General features: G+C 55.2%; 2 protein-coding genes across 3 annotated transcripts; both read right to left on the bottom strand.

Moving 5' to 3' along the window:
• Nucleotides 1–5,863: 5,863 nt before the first annotated feature.
• Nucleotides 5,864–10,382, bottom strand: LOC116567353 (ral guanine nucleotide dissociation stimulator-like). The gene is made up of 9 exons (XM_032302352.1): nucleotides 10,329–10,382; nucleotides 9,887–10,102; nucleotides 9,420–9,523; nucleotides 8,841–8,910; nucleotides 8,157–8,228; nucleotides 7,633–7,707; nucleotides 6,993–7,025; nucleotides 6,490–6,611; nucleotides 5,864–6,311 (listed from the first exon to the last, which is right to left on the bottom strand). The coding sequence occupies exons 1-9, from the start codon at nucleotides 10,380–10,382 to the stop codon at nucleotides 6,275–6,277; spliced, it is 783 nt and encodes a 260-aa protein (XP_032158243.1). The 3' UTR covers nucleotides 5,864–6,274.
• On the bottom strand, nucleotides 10,100–17,118 carry LOC116567700. 2 transcript variants are annotated; one of them, XM_032302943.1, is made up of 6 exons: nucleotides 16,152–17,118; nucleotides 15,169–15,277; nucleotides 14,582–14,680; nucleotides 12,917–13,101; nucleotides 11,386–11,579; nucleotides 10,100–11,212 (listed from the first exon to the last, which is right to left on the bottom strand). In XM_032302943.1, exons 1-6 carry the CDS (start codon nucleotides 16,310–16,312, stop codon nucleotides 10,773–10,775), a joined length of 1,188 nt encoding a protein of 395 aa, XP_032158834.1. In that variant the 5' UTR covers nucleotides 16,313–17,118; the 3' UTR covers nucleotides 10,100–10,772. The 2 variants fall into 2 exon arrangements, with proteins under 2 accessions (XP_032158834.1, XP_032158835.1); XM_032302944.1 differs by having other exon boundaries at nucleotides 14,582–14,800; nucleotides 15,169–16,243.
• Between the last annotated feature and the right edge of the window lie 398 nt (nucleotides 17,119–17,516).

Genomic DNA, 17,516 nt, shown 5'->3' with positions numbered 1-17,516 from the left:
TTTTGTTTTGTTTTTCTTTTTCCATGGGGAGCCAACCTCATGGATGCATAAAGGTATCTCATTGCTTGCAATTTCCTTCCATGCGTATAGCTTTGAGGTTATGTCTCTTGCCCATGTGTACATTCACACATCACATTTGACTTGTTTTTCTCTTGTTGTTGATGTTGTTGAGTTCCTGGGATCTCTAGCTATTGTGGCTATTGAGAACCTGCCGGATCCATGGTTTGCAAACCTGCTCTCCCGACTTCTGGACTGTGCTTTCCCTTGGTTGATAACGTCATGCAAGTCACAAAGATTTTAAGTATCCTGAATGTCCAGTGTGTGAGTTTCCTTTTCTTTTCCATCCTGTGCCTTGCAGGTCGTATCCATGAAATCATTGCGCAATCCTGTCTTGTGAAGGTGAGGAAGATGGATGCTGCGGTGCTCGGAATTCAGAGATGAAACAGGATCGCTGGTGGAGGCAGGCAGCAGCAGGAACTGGAGACGCACAGGCCTGACGCTGGGGTCCTGACCAGATGCGATGGCGCGATGATAGGAATAGGTACGGTGGGCGAGCAGGAGCCGTGTACTGGAAATGGTACCCTGCCCATTTGGGGCACCACTGTGTGTGGTGATGGCAGCAGTGAGACATAGGACTGGACATGTCCCCAAGCTCAGCCCTTCTGCAAAGGGAGCCTTTTATTGCACCCTGCTCCAGTCCTGTTTGAAGGGTTTCTTAATCCGACGAGGGACATAGACTTCTTCCACGACAAAGGGTGATGATAGTGGTGTGGTGACACCTGTCTCCGAGGAACTTCTCATCCCTCTATCGTGAGCCACTGTGACAGGTGAGCCACGGTCTGGAGTCAGCCGCCAAGAAGGGGTTCGAATGCCTCAAGGACACTGGGAACAACCTCCAGGAGGGACCAGTCTGTCATTGCCATGCTGAGCTGAATTCAGGTAAGACCTTTGTACCCTTGTTGTGTGTTCCCAGTTCATGGTCACGTAGTTCTGCAGGTTCTTCTGTGGGAGAGAGGGCAGGGCCGTGTCTGAAGGGGAGCTGGAGAGCTCTCGCACGTCCACGACTGAGATGGAGACCCTGCCCCTAGTCATCCCTCAAGTGAACAAAGGGATGGATGTCATGCAGCATCCACCTTCCAGCCACTACTATCCATGCCACCTTTCTGGAAAACTTGTAGTGAGGCCCTTGGAAAGGATGGAGGGGGCGCACCTGTAGTCACTCCTGTGGCACGTAGGGATATTACCTGCTTGGGGTGAGTCACCTTGAAGAAAAAAAGGGTTTGCCCCCTGTCAAGAGTGCTCCGAAATGACGAGAAGGGCATGAGGACTGCAACTGGTGAAAGCCTGTTTGAAAACCTCTTTAGGGCTGAAAGGGGTAGAATGTCCTGAGCATTGCCTCCTCGTGAATAGGCTATGTCATTTCCTTGCTTGAGGGAAGAAAAGAAATCATCCCGTATTTTCCACATTGAAAATCAAGGAAACACAGAACCTTGGATTGTATTTTGTTGTTGTTGTGGAAAGTCAGTAAGCCACCGTACAGTACCTCATCAGCTTCCGAGGTAGTGCCCAGCTGTTCATCAGTTGCGTTTCACCCCCAGTGCTCATCCCATCGCGTGCCCTCCTTTATGCTCCTGCCCGAATTGTCCCATACCCGCACCCACCTCCCCTCCAGCAACCCTCTGCTTGTTTCTTTGCTTTTTTTTTAAATTTAATTTTTCTTTATTTTCAGCATAACAGTATTCATTATTTTTGCACCACACCCAGTGCTCCGTGCAATCCGTGCCCTCTATAACACCCACCACCTGGTACCCCGACCTCCCACGCCCCCGCCCCTTCAAACCCCTCAGATTGTTTTCCAGAGTCTATAGTCTCTCAAGGTTCACCTCCCCTTCCAGTTTTCCCCAACTCCCTTCTCCTCTCTAACTCCCCATGTGCTCCCTGCTATTTGTTAGGCTCCTCTGCTTGTTTCTTAGGGAAGTGCCTCGCATCGTTTTTCTCCCTCTCTGGTGGCTTCCCATTCAGTTTTCCCTCCCTTCCCCTGTGATTATCAAATGGCTTCAGGCGTAGGTGGAACTTAAGACCCAGGGCAGGGGATCCCAGTGGGCTTTCTTTCAGTGAGGTTATTGTGTACCTTTCCATGTTTGGCCGCATTTCGCTTTTCCTGGGAACTGACCCATTCCAGTGATATGTGTCCATTGTGTGTGGGGGGACGGGGGTTCTTCATTCTTGCTCAGGGAGTTGGGATCCTGAAGCTGGTGTCAGGAGAACCTCCTCTGTGTTCCTGTTCCACTGGTGCCCTTGTGGGGCCTCCCTTTCCTTCTCTGGAAGACGATGAGAGATCCAGTTGTGCAATGTTTTCCAGAAGGCCCTCTAGCTCCAGTCTTCCAGGGGCTAGAAATAGCCAGCTTTGGTTTAGTCCACCAAACACGGGGTAGCAATATTTCCTTCAACTACTTCATGAAGACACACAACCAAGTAGAATGGACATACCAGAGGAGCGTAGCTCCAAGGGGACGTGGGTGAAATGCTTTTACGACAGCCAATATCATAGGAAGGTGTGCTTTTTCTGTGATCACAGAGGTGGGCACTGGCCTTTCCATATCAACAGATGTCACTTTTGTCTTTGGGCTCTTTCATTGATCTTTAATGTGCATTCACGTACAGCCTGAGGAGACCTGATTGGGAAAGTCTCAGAGCGTAATCTCATCTTCGATCTCCTAATACCCACCTTTCAAAGACAATTTTGAAAATACAGTCTAATGGACGTACAGTATTTTCGTCGTTTCAGTTGAAGAGTAGGGATTCAGGAGTTCTGTATGTGACTCCGTGCTCAGCACAATAAGTGTCTTCTTAATCCCCACCCCCTCTTCCACCCATCCGCCCACCTGGTCCCCACTAGTATGTTCCCTATATTTGAGCCGGTGTTTCTGATCGCCTCTCTTTCCTGATTCCCTTTATTCTTTTCTGTTTCTGAAAAGTCACACATGAATCAAAGCCCATGTTAACAGAACACCCACGGATGTGAAGTCTTCCGTCTGTATCTTGGTCTGTGTGAATTGTGGAGAAGAGACCACCAGGTTCGGTCCACAGTGGCTCCCAGGGTTCCCCATCCCTGCTCTGTCCCTGCCTGTCTCTCCTCTGAGCGGTTGCTGAAAGGTTTCTGACCGAGGGAACATAGGGCAAGAGATGGTCTTTGACAGCTTCAAGCTTTCATGACCAAACCCGTTGTCACTTCCCTGGGACTCTCTTGTGTTCCATTGCTTTCTGCCCAGTATCCCGGAACTTGGCAAGCCAGCACTGGTGTTTCGAATGGCCTTGCACAGAGGCCACAGTGGAAGCAGCGTAGGAGTGCCCAGGCTACTAGGGAGAAAGGGACTCAAGCTCAGGATTTCGCTTCCACTGAGCAAACTGTCTTTCCTGCCATCCTGCCTCCCTAGACTCTGGAGGAGAAGAGGAGGAGAGGCCTGTGGGGGTGGACCAAGCCCTGCCTGGCTGTTGATCTTCCTGACAATCAAACACCTCTTTGTGGCTGCCAGACTGTTGCCCATCGATCTCTTCCTGGTGGTGAAAGAGAGGACGTTTTGTCCACTGGTCCGCTGGCAAGTTGTCTCTCGGTGTGCTCCGGGGACAGGTGGCCGGGGCATTAGCTGCGAGCATGCTGGAAGTGCAGAGTGTCAGGTCCCTCCCAAGGGTACTCAGTCGGAATCTGCCCTTTGCCGAGAAACCCTGGGCATCAGGGTTTCTGAGAGGGTCGTCCCCCCAAAAGCACTGTGGAATGTTCCACAGAGGGATCGCTAATGGGCCACCTTGATCCACCAGCGGGGAAGGGGTGGTTGTTTCCTGGGCCCTTTGGGCCATTTCTCTCTGCCGAGAACCCCCTGAAGGGTTGATTCCCCAGTGGCCCTGGTGGGGATGGTTCTGGAAGAATGGAAAGAACACCCCCCAGGCTTGGACTTAGAGTCGAGATGGAAGCTAAGCCTGCACCCAACAGCAGGAGCTCCAACTCGCCCCGGCTGAGCGACTGCTCAGGATCTCTGTGTTGTGCTTTGGCTAGGTCCTTATGTGTCAGCTGATGGTATTGGGGATTTTTCTTGTGGTGCTGGATCCTGTCTTCTTAGATTCCCTGGCGCTGTATCTGCAAGGTTGGGGACCCTTGGCGTGTCCTTTTGCTTCCATGTAATTTTGGACATCCGTCTTTGGATTCCGGGTTGACCCAGTGCTGGTTGGGTAGCATGTAATTGAACTTCCATGGATTCGTGGTCTCTCCAGCGTTGCTCTTAGGGTTCATTTGGCGTTCCATAGCATCGTGCTGAGAAAAGATGCGTGGGATGATATCCATCTTTTGGAGTTTGTTGGGACTTGCGTTGTGCCCTAACGTGTCATCTACTCTGGAGAATGTTCCATGTGCACTGGAAAGCACTGCGGAGGCTGCTGTTTCAGGGTGGAAGGTTCTGCATCTACGTGTTCAAACGGGTGCATCCCTCAAAGCCATAGATTCCTTGTTGATTGTCAGTTTGGATCCTGTGTCCATTAGCAGATGTGGGGTGTTAGAGTCCCCCACTGCATGGTACTGATGTCAAAGGTGACTTTATGTTTGTTATGCACTGTTGGATACCTTTGGGTGCTCCCATGGTGCGTGTCTACATATTTTGAGATGCTCTCTCCTATTACATGGCCTCCCTTGCGTGGAAGTAGTGTCCTTCTCTGTGGCTTCGTACCTCCCCCCTTTGGTTCAGAGTCTGTTGTGTCTGGAGAGAAGGATTCCTACCCTTGCTTCATTTCGCATCCATTTGCATGATAGATGCTTCTCCCCTGCTCACATTCCATCTGTGTGTTGGTCTACCGTGTCAGGCGAGTTCCCCATTTCAGACAAGTGAGTGGAACATGGGTGTGTCACCTGGTGGATGATGGAGACCAGGGACTTCAGAACCACCTGGACCTGACAGTGCCCTTGGCCAGCCAGGAGAGTGTGGGGGTTCTCTGGTCAAGGATCTGAACCTTTATCCTGGCAAGGGAGAACCAATCTCTGCTCCATCAGGCCCCAGCCAGGGAGCAGTGGCTACCATGGACCTGACCAAGAGGGTCAGGGGCCTGAAGGGCCCCACGGCCTTGCCAAGAACTGTGTAAGGAAATGCAGGATGGCTGGACATCCTAGCACCTAGGTCAGCATAGATGTGAATAGAGCCAGGGACACCTCCCAGTTTCTTTAGTTTTTCTCCAGCCTCACCCCAAAGAAGCAGGGAAAAGGAATCCAGAGATCCTGGATAAGGATCCCAGGGGGATTCCAGTCTTGGTAAAGGGTGAACCTGCAGAGCCTATAGGGAAACTGAGGACGGGATGTCCTGCCTGCCCTTCTTCCATTTACAAAATATCTTCCTCAGGTTTTGCAGCTTCCACAGGCAGGGTTGGATCTCTTTGCATGTGTTTTCCCTACATCGTGCTGATGCAATTCAGGAGACTGAACTCGACAACCTTCAGTCCCAAATCCTGGGTCCAAACCCACACAAACACACGCACACATACAAAATCCCCAAGGAAGCAAGACATCGTCCTCCTTGCTTTAGAGGGGAGAGAAGCAGCCCCTCTCCTGGGCAGCACGTAGCTCTGGGGAGGGGAAGGAACTCTCCAGGACTCTCCTGGTCAGGGTTTGTTGCCTTCCTGGGGAAGGACCTGCAACGTCTCCATCTCAGGGGTCCTGAGAGCTGTCTCTGCTGTTTGCCCAGATGCCTGACACAGAAATGAACCTGTCCTCTGAGGAAACGGCATTTGGAGGTGCCACCAGTAATGAGTAGTGCCAGCAGAAGTGAGGAGGGCTGGCTCCTCTCCTGTCTGCCCCATTGAATAGCTGCTGACTCTGTAAGCTTTCTGGGTTCAGGAATGAAGAAGAGAGTCTGTACACGTTGTACCTTACCGTAGGAAATAAAAGAACCAAACGCACACGTGGGCAGGTAGAGGAGAAAATAAAAACCTTTATTATTATTATTATTATTACTATTATTATTTTGGTAAGAAAACTTTAATCCCAAGGGTTCTCATTCCTTTTTGTTATTGTTGTTGTGGTTAAATAACAGCCCTTTAATTATATTCAATATTGCCCCCTCCAGAACAAGTAATTCTGTAGGGGAGAGGAAGGGGTGTTGAGCAGTGGATAGGGCTCGTGCACCACAAGTAGCCCAGGGGCCGAGGGGCAATCCTTGGCTCAGCCAGTGTGCACGGGTTCAGGTCTGATGGTGGCTGTAGCCAGTGGTCCTGGTGCTTGTGTTCTGCTGGCCAGCTAGGACCGCGGCTCCAGCTGGCATGACAGGTTGTAGCTAAGGACAGAGGGACACCTGTGAGTTGAGCAGCAGCTGGCATTCAGGAGTCCCTCCCAGGGTTTTCCCACAGCTGGTGTCTGGCTGCCCAGGGAGCCCTAGAAGGAGGATCCCAGGCGGGGCCAGCAGAAAGAGTCCACCCCGACGTCGCCTGACCCAGCTCCTGAGTGGGCCTCACCTGTCATCCTCGCTGAGCCGCTCCACAGCCCAGAACCAGGCCGTGAATGGATGCTGGGGCTCTAGGCAGTAATTCTCTGCCGCCGCCTGGAGCAGCATGATGTCCGTGAGGACTCGGTATTCCTGGGCCGGGAGAGAGGCACAGGATGCACCCCGAGCCTGGGTGGGGAAGCTACAGGGCCAGGTGAGGGCCGAGCAGCGGGACAGGGGACGGGTCCTGGGTCTTGGCACACATGACCACCCTCCTGCATGCAACTTCATCTGGTCCCAAACTGTTCTCAGAGGCTAGTAGAATTAGCCCCTCCTCCATCAAGGGAAGTTCTCCTTGATGCCCTTCTGGATCCCTACTGACTGACTCGATGGGTCTTGCATTTCATTCTTAGCAACCTGTCCCAGGAAATGGGAGATGGAGGGGAGTGGATGGAGCCAAGCAATGTTCTTCCCAGGGGCGTCTCTGATAGGGGCTGCCTGCCCTTCCCTACAGCCAGGGCTACGTATGCTCACCTTATTCTTTTTGCGGTGGTTGATCTCATTGCCCTGGAAAGCAGACAACCATTGTCCTTCAGAAAGAGGCCCCCGGTCAGTCCTAGCACCTTACACCCACCCGTTCTGAGGCTGCGCGTAGGCCAGGACCCAGGAGGGGGCCGCCAAGCCACACACACAATGAGACTGGGGCTAGGGCAAGCCCTGGGGTCCAGAGGAAGGAAGACTGGGGGCTGGTGAAAGGGCTCCAGGTCAGCACCCTGCAGCACAACACTCTGTGGTGACTGAAGGGAGCGGCAGACGCCTCAGGCAGGCAGGGCCTGCTGGGCTCCTGAAGTGTGGCTGATGTGCAGGGTCCTGACTTCACTGTCCCCGACAGGCAAGGTCTGAGGGAGAGGCTGCAGCCCATGCACACAGAGCGCATGCAGCTTCACCTTCAGGATGCGCTGGTGCTTCCCCAGTCTTGGGCCACCCGTCTGGGTGCAGACTCCCTTCCCTCAGCACTGAGATGGGCAAGAGATGCCAGTTCTTAGGGGCGGCTGTGAGGCTGTGGGGAAGGGAGGTGTCCGAAGGACTCAGAGCTCAGGGCTCAGTCCGGGGACTCTCTGCTCCCTGTCCTCAGGACTCTGGTCCCTCCTCCACAATCCTCAGGCTCACCCACCTCCAGGTAGTCCTCCATTGCTGTATCCAGCACCACCAGGTCGGAGAGGAAAGTGCCAAGGTATGGGACGACACCCTGTGTCATGAGGGGTAGGTTTGTCATGAGTCCCTGCTGTCTGGTGCCCACAGGGGCCCTCCCCGAAAAGACTTCAGCGTCCTGGCCCACCCCACTTTCCCACATGGAAAAGGGCCTAGGACCCTTAGTTGCTTCCCCTGGATTCGCTTTCCCCTCACCCTCCCAGAACATCAGACTCCTCCTAATCCCCTCCAGGGCCTGCTTTTTGAAATTCAAAAAACCACTGGCTATGGAGCCCTGGGCCCCTCCCCAGCCCCAAATCCATTCTCTACCCAGCCTGCTAGACTACTTCCTCCTGATCACCAGGAAAGAAGACATTGAGCAACTGTGGCGGCAGGAGGTGGAGCTGGAGTGGCAGGTCCCACCTGTCCTGATCTGGACGCTTCTAGCCCTCAGGGAGGAGCCCCTCTCCCCTGGCCTTGGAGGCCCTGTCCCTCAGGCACACTCACCTTCTTCGGCAGCCCCTTCCGCGCTCTCTGCAGCTGCCTCCCCAGGCTGGCCAGTTTATTCGAGGGCCGCTTCTAGAGGGCCAAGGACAAGATCCTTGAGAGCAGAATAGCCTCAGTCCCCTTGCGCCCACCGTCTTTGACTGCAGACCCTAGACGTCCGACCTACGTCTGCTGATACTGACGCTCCTTTCCCCTGAAGCATGCCACGAGTCCTTCTAGAACAATCTCAGCTCCCCCATTCAGTCCATGGGGGACCTGGAGCTTGGAGCCTGGCCTCCCTGAGCCTGTTTTCCCATGGGCAGAAGGGGGAACTCCACCTACCTCCTGCGGTCTCCTGAGAACTCAGGATCCTCTTACGATCATCATTTTTGTGGCCCACAACCCATCCCCACCCCATCTCTGAGCAGGGGCCTGTCCTCTGGGCTGTCCGCGTTCATGTGGGCCCCCATGTGGACCTTCTCGATGGACACAGAGAGACCTGAAATCTAGCCTAGGGAGTCTGGATGGGCAGCACCCGCTTGTCCCAGCCCCAGGGGGAATCTTCAGCCCAGGCTGTCAGCACATTCCTGCCAAAGGCTTCTGCTCCCCGAGGAATGCTTCAGGCCATTCCCTACTTCATTCACACATGATCATGCCTCCTCCCACCCCTCTCCTGTCCTTGGAGCCCTGCACATCCCGTGCTACCTTGATGAGTAGTTCCCTGCCCTGGGGGTTGTCTTCTCTGCAGAGCTTTTGGAATGTTCGGAAGCTCTTCCTGAAGAGAGGGAAAGAAGTTAGGCTCAGGGGAGTCCTAACGTGGCAGGGTAGAGTGCGAGTCCCTTTACTTGGAGAAGCCCCGCATGTCCACGGGGCTGGCTGAGGGTTTGCTCTGGGCTGCTCTGAGCACTGGGGTCTTGGTAGGACATGGGAGGGAGTTCTCCTGGGCGTCCCCCTGGGCGTCCCTTCCCAGCTTAATTGAACAGCTCGGTTTGGGTGGGGTTCTGGCTGAACCATGGGCAGAGACTTCAGTGGCTGCCAAGTCACCACGTGGAAATATGGAATTCGGCTGAGGCCAGGGTGGGGCATGGAGGACATTGGATTTCTCAAGCAGGAGGCCTGGTGGCCTGTTCCCCAGGAAGGCTGAGAGGAGCAGCCCCGGGCCCAGGTCCTTTGGTCAGGGTTTGCTGCCTCCCAGGAGGTCCAAGCTGACTGAGGGGGGCAAAGGACAGGCCTGTGGGAGATCCCGCCTCCATCCTGGTCCCTCCTGCAGAGAAGCCTCCTCACCTGGAAACGTTGTCCCATGTCCTCTGCAGGCGGTGAATGGAGGCACTCTGCAGAGCCGCCAGGATGGCACGCAGGGAGGAGTAGTTCCCTAGGATCTGACAGGCCTGGGGGAGGGAAGAGAAGGAGCTGTCAGTGGGAGAGCAGGAGCCCCAGATGCTCGAGAGCTTTAGTGCCCCCCTCGGTTTAGGGCTCCCCCACGGGTGAAGCTGATGTCCAGGGAGCTGCAGAAGGGCACAGGTCAGCCCTAAAGAGGAACACTGCTGGCGAGAGGGAGGATTTTCCCTCACTGCAAAGGAGGAGTCACGTGGGAACTGAGCGTCCCAGCAGTTGGGCCATGCCCCCGGGAGGAAGAGCCTAGAGACCACAGGCCTTAGAGCAGGGCCTTCAGCCCTGAGAAGGGAGCAAGACAGAAGAGCAGTTCCCGAGGCTCAGGAGAGCCTCAGGGAGCTGGGCCTCCCACAGCATACCTTGGCCACCCGGATCCAGTGGCCCACCACCGCGGCCCTGTCCCGGGCTGTCATGCTTGGGTCGCCAAGGCACGTGGTGACGATGCAGCTGGCCACAGCATTGAACTGGGCGATGGTGGCCCGGACTGTGGGTGCCAGGTGCTCGTTGCCAGGCCTGTTCCTCCGGGACCAGACGGAGCCCAGGCACTGCTGGGGCACCACCTTCTTGAACAGCTCCTAGGGGACAGGGGGAGGTGTGTTGAGCCCCACACATGTTCGCCCATGCAAGACTCATGTCCTCGGGAGGGGTCCCAGGTCAGAGCTGGAGCTCAGGAGGCTGCGAATGTGGCCGGAGCCTGCTTAGAGAGCCTGGATTTCATGCCCCTCTTCTTCTCCGAGGGAAGCCAGTGCGGGATGCCCCAGGAGCCAAGAGAGGCAAGGGAAGGGAGGAAGGCGTGTGCACCCTGATCATTCCATGTCCAGGGGGCCGCTCCAGGTGGTGCTCCCAAGGGGGCATCTCCTCCTCCAAATGCTCATCCCTGCGGTCCCTGTCTCCTTTCAGGTGCCCATTGTCACCTGGTGGCTGAAAGCATGGCTTTCCGTGTCTAGGCTGTCCTTCAGGACGCATCAGATGCCTAAGCCAGGTTGATGGTGCTCAGGCTCCCAGGCAGATGGGTGGGCGGCCCATGGACGGGATTGCACACAGGGAGCTGCCCTCCTCCCCGCGGGGGACCAGAGCCTTCCCATGTACGGGCTCTCGCTTCTGACTCATTGCATCTGCGTGGTACCTCTGCCTCAGTCCTTCTCAGTGTCTGTGTCCACAGTCCGCAGCTGGACAGTGAAAGCTCAGGTCTAAAAACCCTGATGGGTTTCCCCGGTCGGTTAGGGCTGCAGCTGAGATCTGGCCCTATATCCTAGGAGTCCACATCAGGGAAAAGCCGGTATAGGGCAGCGGAGAGCAGAAGACAAGCCGGCCCTGCCCTCCTACCCTGGGGGCCCAGCTGCTCACCGCATCCATGTAGGTGAGCTGCTCTGCCACCAGCTTGGGAGGGAAGTCCAGGAGGTCAGGCTCCTTCTCTTTGAGCCGCTTCTTGGGTTGGCAGGATGCCTCTGCGGCTGGAGTGGGCTCAGTGGCACCTGAGACAGCTGGCGTGCAAACTCCCAGGCAAGCCGATGGCCCAGCCGTCTGTGCCTCAGGACCCGGCGACCATCCGTAACGTAGGAGCCCCTGTTCCAGTTCTGGAGCAGCCGGTGGAGGGGAGGCTGGCTCGGACCCTGAAGGTGATGGCTGATGCAGAGCCAGGGTTGCCTCTCGCTCCATGGGAGGCTCTTTGGCCGGCTCAGCTGCTGGAACGCGTCGCATAGCGGACACGGGGGTGGGAGTAAGGGGAACGATTCAGCCACATCACTGACACTCCATGTGCCTTTCCCTGAACAGGACGGATCCCATGGCCTTTCAAGGAATACCCAGCCCATGAGCCCCATCCCAGATGGCCTTCCCAGCTTGCAATGCCCCTTACCCTCCGCCTCAGCCTCTGTGAGCTGCAGAAGTTCCCGCTGCCTCAGCGGAACGGGGGCATGGGTGTTCAGGTCCCGGTCATGCCACGTGACGTGCACATAGGCCCCCTTGACCTCCACATGGGCAGTGTGCAGGGACTGCCCGATATCCTGCCATGTCTGCTCAGGCCAGGTTCCCAAGATGGGACACAGAGTGCTGGGGAAAGTCATATGTGGGGCAGAGTCAGAGACCCTGGCCTTCCCTTCCTTTTCCACGCTACTCCCACAGCACCATTCTTTCGGTGTGGGCCCCACAGAATGGCGCCAGCCCACTTGCAACCCCTCTGGAGCTGTCCTTGCTGACTGCTGACCACGTGGGATGAGGGAGGGACCTCCCACAGGTCTGTCCTTTGGCCCCTCAGTCATGCATCCTCCCTGCAGACCAGTGTGTGGGCTTTGGTGGGAGGCCGACGGGTGAGTGGTCCGGTCCCCACCCTTTCTGTCCTTGGCCCCACTTGTGGTGGTCAGCGGAGGTGGATATGGATAGGGGCAGGCGGAGCAAGAATGGACCATCCAAGGGATGGCTGTTGTAGGCACCAACTCAGCCCCCAATGGGCTCTGCTTCCCAGAGTGCTTGGCATCCCGTCCACACCTGTCTTGGACTCTTTGGCTTCTTCAGAGGAAGCCGCCCCACTAAGCTCTCCCGTGGAAATCGAGAGTCCTGGGAGATCCATGGTTCTGAACATCCCTGGCCAGCAACATCCCCTGTCGCCTCCCACCCTGCTCTGTGGAGGCAGCAGGACCTCCTCTGTCACCCAAAGACCTATCCTGTTCTTCCTTGATCGTAGAGTGCATCCTCGTGGTCCCAAGAGAGGTGGATCCATTCATCCCTAGAGTAGGTCACAGAGATGCCCCATCTGATGAACGCTAGACATGCGTGCTTAGGATGTGGAGAGTGCCTATGTGACCCTGGGACGAGAATGGAGACCCAGACATTGTCCCTACGTTACCCATTCACTGCTCTTGGTGACTAGAGAGTGCCTGCATTCCTAGGTGCTTAAGAGCCATGATTGAATGAAATCATCCCAAACAAGACTTTGCAAATCCTGAGTGGCCCTTGGGCTGCTCTGCCTGCTCCCAGTGTCCCCTCGACCTGGGCACATAAAGGACCACAGTCAGGACCAGCTAGATGGCATCTCAGAGGTCCTTTGCCAATAGGAAAGCTGCCAGCTTTCCGTTTCCTTTCTATAGACCCAGAAGGACCACAGGCCTGTGAGGGTTGAGCCTGAACGCGTCTTCCCTGGAGAGGGAAATGTTCAGCGTGAAGATGCCCAGCATGTCCAGCAGCCCTTTCTGCAGAGCCGGGCCCCAGAGAGGCGCGTGCCATGTTTCCTCCCATGACTCCCTGCAGTCGCCCTACGAGGTTCATCCTCTTAGCACCTCCACTTTTCCGGACAGGAGAGGGAAAGTCAGAGAGGTGCAGTGACATTCCCAAGACCTACAACTAGTAGACGGAAGGCTCCCCCTTGTGCTGGCTATGGGGTGGGCACTCACCTAGGGAACTGCTGATCCAGGACCTGCTGGGCTGACGTGAACATCTGATAGATGGAGCACATGGTGGTGACGTTTGAGAGGCTTCTATCCGGGAAGGATAGCAGCAGGGAGTGTCCCCATCTCTGCACTGCGCCTTCTCTGAGCGCCAGCATCGTGCAGGCCTCGTCCGGGGACAGGGATGATGCCTTTTCCAGCAGGCAGACAAGGGGGCGGGGTGGGGAGCAACATAGTCAGCTTCAACGCCGTGAAGCCCCAGGAAGAGCAGGGTCTGGAGCTCAGACTGCATCCTCCCATCCCTTTGGGAACTTGGGCAAGACGACGAGGGACTTGTGTGCCCACCCAGAAAAAAGGTTCTTGGCTGAAAACCTAAAACCAACCTCCAAAGGACCCATCTAGGCTTAAATGTACTGGTGACTTCAACATGTGCGGTTAGCTGGACAGCAATAGCCTGTCTGTCTCTTCCTAGCCTGTCTGAAGATCTGTATGTGTATGCCATGGAGTCATGAGGAAGGAGCCCTACTGTCGAGAGGAGAAAAGAGAGGTTGAGAATCTGCAAGCCTGCTCAAGATCATCCGCGTTGGGTCTGAGATCTGTCCAGAGCATGGGCTGCATGGCATTTCGCCTATGCTGCTGCGGTTTGGCCTGTTGCTGTCAGGGGCAGAAAGGTTCAGGGGGAAACCACCTTCCTTGGCAGGCCCCAGGGCAGCCAGTTGTGTCTAGTCTGGGTTGTGGCCTGGCCCCGGTCATCTCTGGGTCCTGAGACTGGCCATGAACCTGGGCCCGTTCTCACCCCAGACCAGGACTGGATGTTGTTGGCGGCCTGAGGTCCCTGCTGCTTGTCAAGGGAGATGGAGTAGCTGAAGCCTTGCAGCAGCTCATGCCAGATGTCTTGGGTGGAGCTCTGAAAAGACAGAGCCAGCTACCTGGGCCAGGAGGCATCGGAGGCCTTCCACCCAATCTTTGGGTCTACGGTCTGGCAGATGGAGTGACCCAAATCATCTGTGAGGACCCTTGAGGTGCCCGTTCCTTGCAGCATTGCTGGAATGGCAAGCAATTTGAGTCACGTCAAGTTCCAGCAGCAATGCTAGACCGAGTCACTGTGGCAGACCACGTCCTTTAGGGGGGACTGTGAGGACCTAGAGGGAAAGAGCCTGTGAGCTGGTGGACCTCCTAGGATTCGATGTGTTCTGAGAGATGATACATTCCAGAAAGACCTGTAGAATGGCTTGATCCCTCTGGCCCTTTTGTAGGTGCAATCACCCTATCTGGTATGAGGATTTAGAAGGGCGTGGGCCAGTTCTCCAGAACCCAGCTGGGTTCTCCACAGGTTAGCTGGCATGAGTAGGGAAAATCGTAAAACCCGTGGGAAAAGGCCAAGATACTCATGGCTTCGTGAAAAGCAACACAAGGCCAGAGGAAAGAAAACAAAACAACTACCCCCCATGCCACGGAAAGCATTCACTCTCTTCTCTACCAGTCCCACGTAGGTGAAGAGTGTCTTCCTCCCTTACTTACCCATAGGTGGTGGCATATGTGCGGAGGTGTGGGTTACTCTGGGGTGGGGCCGGTGGAATAGTCAAGTGGAAACACTCTGGGAAGGCCCCAGGTTTGTCCCCATCGTTGCATGGGGGCCCTGGGTGTGGAGGAGCTTCTTCCTATTCTCACCTCAGAGCAGCACTGATCCTGGGACACCTGACCCTTGTCCAGCGAGTTGGAGTCGTTGAAGTCCCCAGCCAGCTCATTCACAGTCTCTGGGGTGCAGCTCTGAAAATGCAGTGCCCCATAGACACAGGGCCAAGAGCCATTAGCAGCCTCCCGGAACATTGCCACCAGGGGACACCCCCACTAGACATCGTGTTCTCCAGTTCAGGCTAAGAGGGATGGCTGAAAAGACATCGAGCAAGGAGGTAGCCAGAGGACACTCTAAGTAAGGCTCATGACTACCATGAGCCTTATCATTGTGTCAGCCCTCCCCTTTTCATCCAGCCTGCTATGACCTGGGGTATGAACATGACAGATGGGTCCAGCCTCCAACACCAGGCAGCTTGCTTCTGCCCAGGAAGGGCATATCCCTCATCCCCTGTCCCCACTTCTACAAACACACACACACACACACACAGAGAGAGAGAGAGAGAGAGAGAGAGAGAGAGACGCGCTCCCACACAGTAAGGGACAGTGGTGTGTGCCCGCTGAGGTGGGACCACAGTTGTTGCCCGCTCTCCAGTGGGCTGCCCAGAGCTGCCTTGTGTTACCTGTTGGTGTCTCCGGCCCCATGACCAGAAGCTTCGGAAAAGAGGGCTGAAGCGCTGTCTGCAACTGCAGTAATGTCTCTGGCTCTGGGCTCCCGTGGGCCCAGCGCCCCTGGAAGTAGGAAGACAACAACTGAACATGGTGTTCTGTCGAAGGTCTCCACTCAAGTGTGCTGGAGAGCAGGTTGCCCTTTGAAAGTGGGTGCCTGGTTACCAGAGTTCTAAGTTCAGTTGGGGCCTATCATGAAAAATATGAGGTCACGCTTTCAGGATTCTAATACCTGGGGCCCTTCTTAAAGTCACCCCCTCTCTGCAGCCCCTTCACTTGACTCTTGACCTCTCTTCCCCGGGACTGTACACAATGAGCCAAAAGTGCCAGAGGCACCATGCTCTGGAATTGGCACTCAGGTCCTCCCTTTCAGGAGACAGAGCTGAAGTCAGACGTTTGTTCTCTGTCCTTTCCCACTCCTGTGTCCTCAGTCATTGTGGGTCTCCCCTAGTGCCCACATTCCCAACCTGCATAGTGGGGACCAGGGAGAATCTAGTTCCTTGGGACATCTTAGGGTGTATGTAGACCGTATTTGGGGTATGTGTGCGACGGTGTCACGGGAATCAGAGGCACACATAGAAGGCCAGATGAATTGCAGGAAGGGGTGGGACGTGGCCTGGAGGAACGTTCCGAGGAGGCCTGGGTCCCGGCTTTGTGTCGTTTTGGAACCGTCCCTTTCCCTCTTGGCGTCATTATAATGGGGCACCATGATGGGGTGGAAATGCACGAAGATGCAGACTTTGTCATCCTCGGTAGTGAAACGGTTCAGTTGTTTCCCACATAGCTTTAGAATGAGACCTCTTTGCCTCGTTCTGGTATATGAGGGGAGCAGCCTTCACAGTGGCTCCCAGGGATCCTGACCTGTGGTGGAGGCATCACTCTCTCTGCAAGCTCTGGGTGGTTAGCGAGTGGCTTCTGAGCCACGCGATGTACTTACTCAACGGGATGAAATAGCATGCCTCGTGTTTCTCTAGATGTCAGGCAAGGAGTTTCGCACTTCCTAGTTTCTTTGCTCATGGTCCACTTCTCCCTTGTTCCCCTTTTCTTCTCGGACTGTGAAGCGAAAAGCATGCCCAGATGGTTGGGGCTGCCATCCATCGAGGCTCACAGTGCCAGGAACGGAGGCAGTGGCAAGGCCAACATGCGCCCAGAAACTCAGATTCTGAGTTGAATGGCTCCCCGAATGATGGGTGCTAAGGTGGGGAAAATCCTCTGCTAGTCCAGCCTCAGTCACAACCACGGGCTCACAAGTATGGTGATGTGGAGGAAGCATGCGAAATTGTGCCTCCATTCCTCTTCTGCAACAACTGTGGGGCATTCAGTCCATGCATTTGAAGATGCAGGGTATTGGGGCAATGCCGTTGCAGAGGGACAAGAGATCGCTACCTGTCTCCCAGGCCTGAGGCCCTGTCCCTGCCTTCCTCACTACCCTCTGCTCTGCTCCCAGTTGCTCTCCAGCCACACTGGATGCCTCTTTCATGTCCTCTGGCCAACCCGGCTTCTGGTAGTGAGGCTCTAAGGCAGAGGTGCCTTCCCTCTTCATGACACAGGGCAGCCAGACTTGTGCGGGACTAGCTCCCTTGTTTTCATTCTGTCCTCAGCACTGTCCCCCTCAGTGAGGCCTTTCGGGCCTTTCTCTCCAATGACTCTGCAGCCTTCTTTCAGAGTATTCTTCGTTTGTCTCACGGAACGCTTGCTCTTTTCTTTCGCATGGCACTGTTTGGTGCGTTGGTCCATCTCTAGACTGTGGGACCCTCCATACTGTGTTGCACAGTGACTTGTCCCAGTGTGCATTCCCACGGATGGTGTCCAAGGGTTCCCTGTTCTCCGTGTCCTCACCGGCATTTGTTAGCTCCTATGCTCCCAACCAACAATCTACCGTAGGATCCCAGAGTTCCACGCCTGGGAACATACTTCCTAGACAGCCAAGGAATATGTCCAAGAACTCCCTGCGCCCACCCCCATGGTCAAGAATCCTTGTGAACACCACTTATTCTGGTCATCCTTTTAGGGCCTAGGAAAATGAAGTCATTGTGTTGTGTAGCTGAGACGTGCACAGTGCTCGATGTCAGTTCTTTCAACCCAACTGGGGCCGAAAATATTTTACTATTCATAATGAGCGTCAGGAAAGTTGACTTGGTAAAGGAATGACACGTAAGCAAAACTGGAAACAGCAGAAGCTAAAGTCAGTAGATGACGACAGGCATAGGAACACCCAAGCCCCTTGCATCAACAATGGGTTCTGAGTGGGGGAAAAAAATCAGGGAAGGAAAAATCAAGCAGACGAAGGAGAATGTTCAGT

The sequence above is a fragment of the Mustela erminea genome, chromosome 10, assembly GCF_009829155.1.
Source record: "Mustela erminea isolate mMusErm1 chromosome 10, mMusErm1.Pri, whole genome shotgun sequence".
Taxonomy (NCBI): domain Eukaryota; kingdom Metazoa; phylum Chordata; class Mammalia; order Carnivora; family Mustelidae; genus Mustela; species Mustela erminea.
The sequence above is the reverse complement of the archived record's forward strand: the minus strand, read 5'-3'. Positions and strand labels throughout refer to the sequence as shown.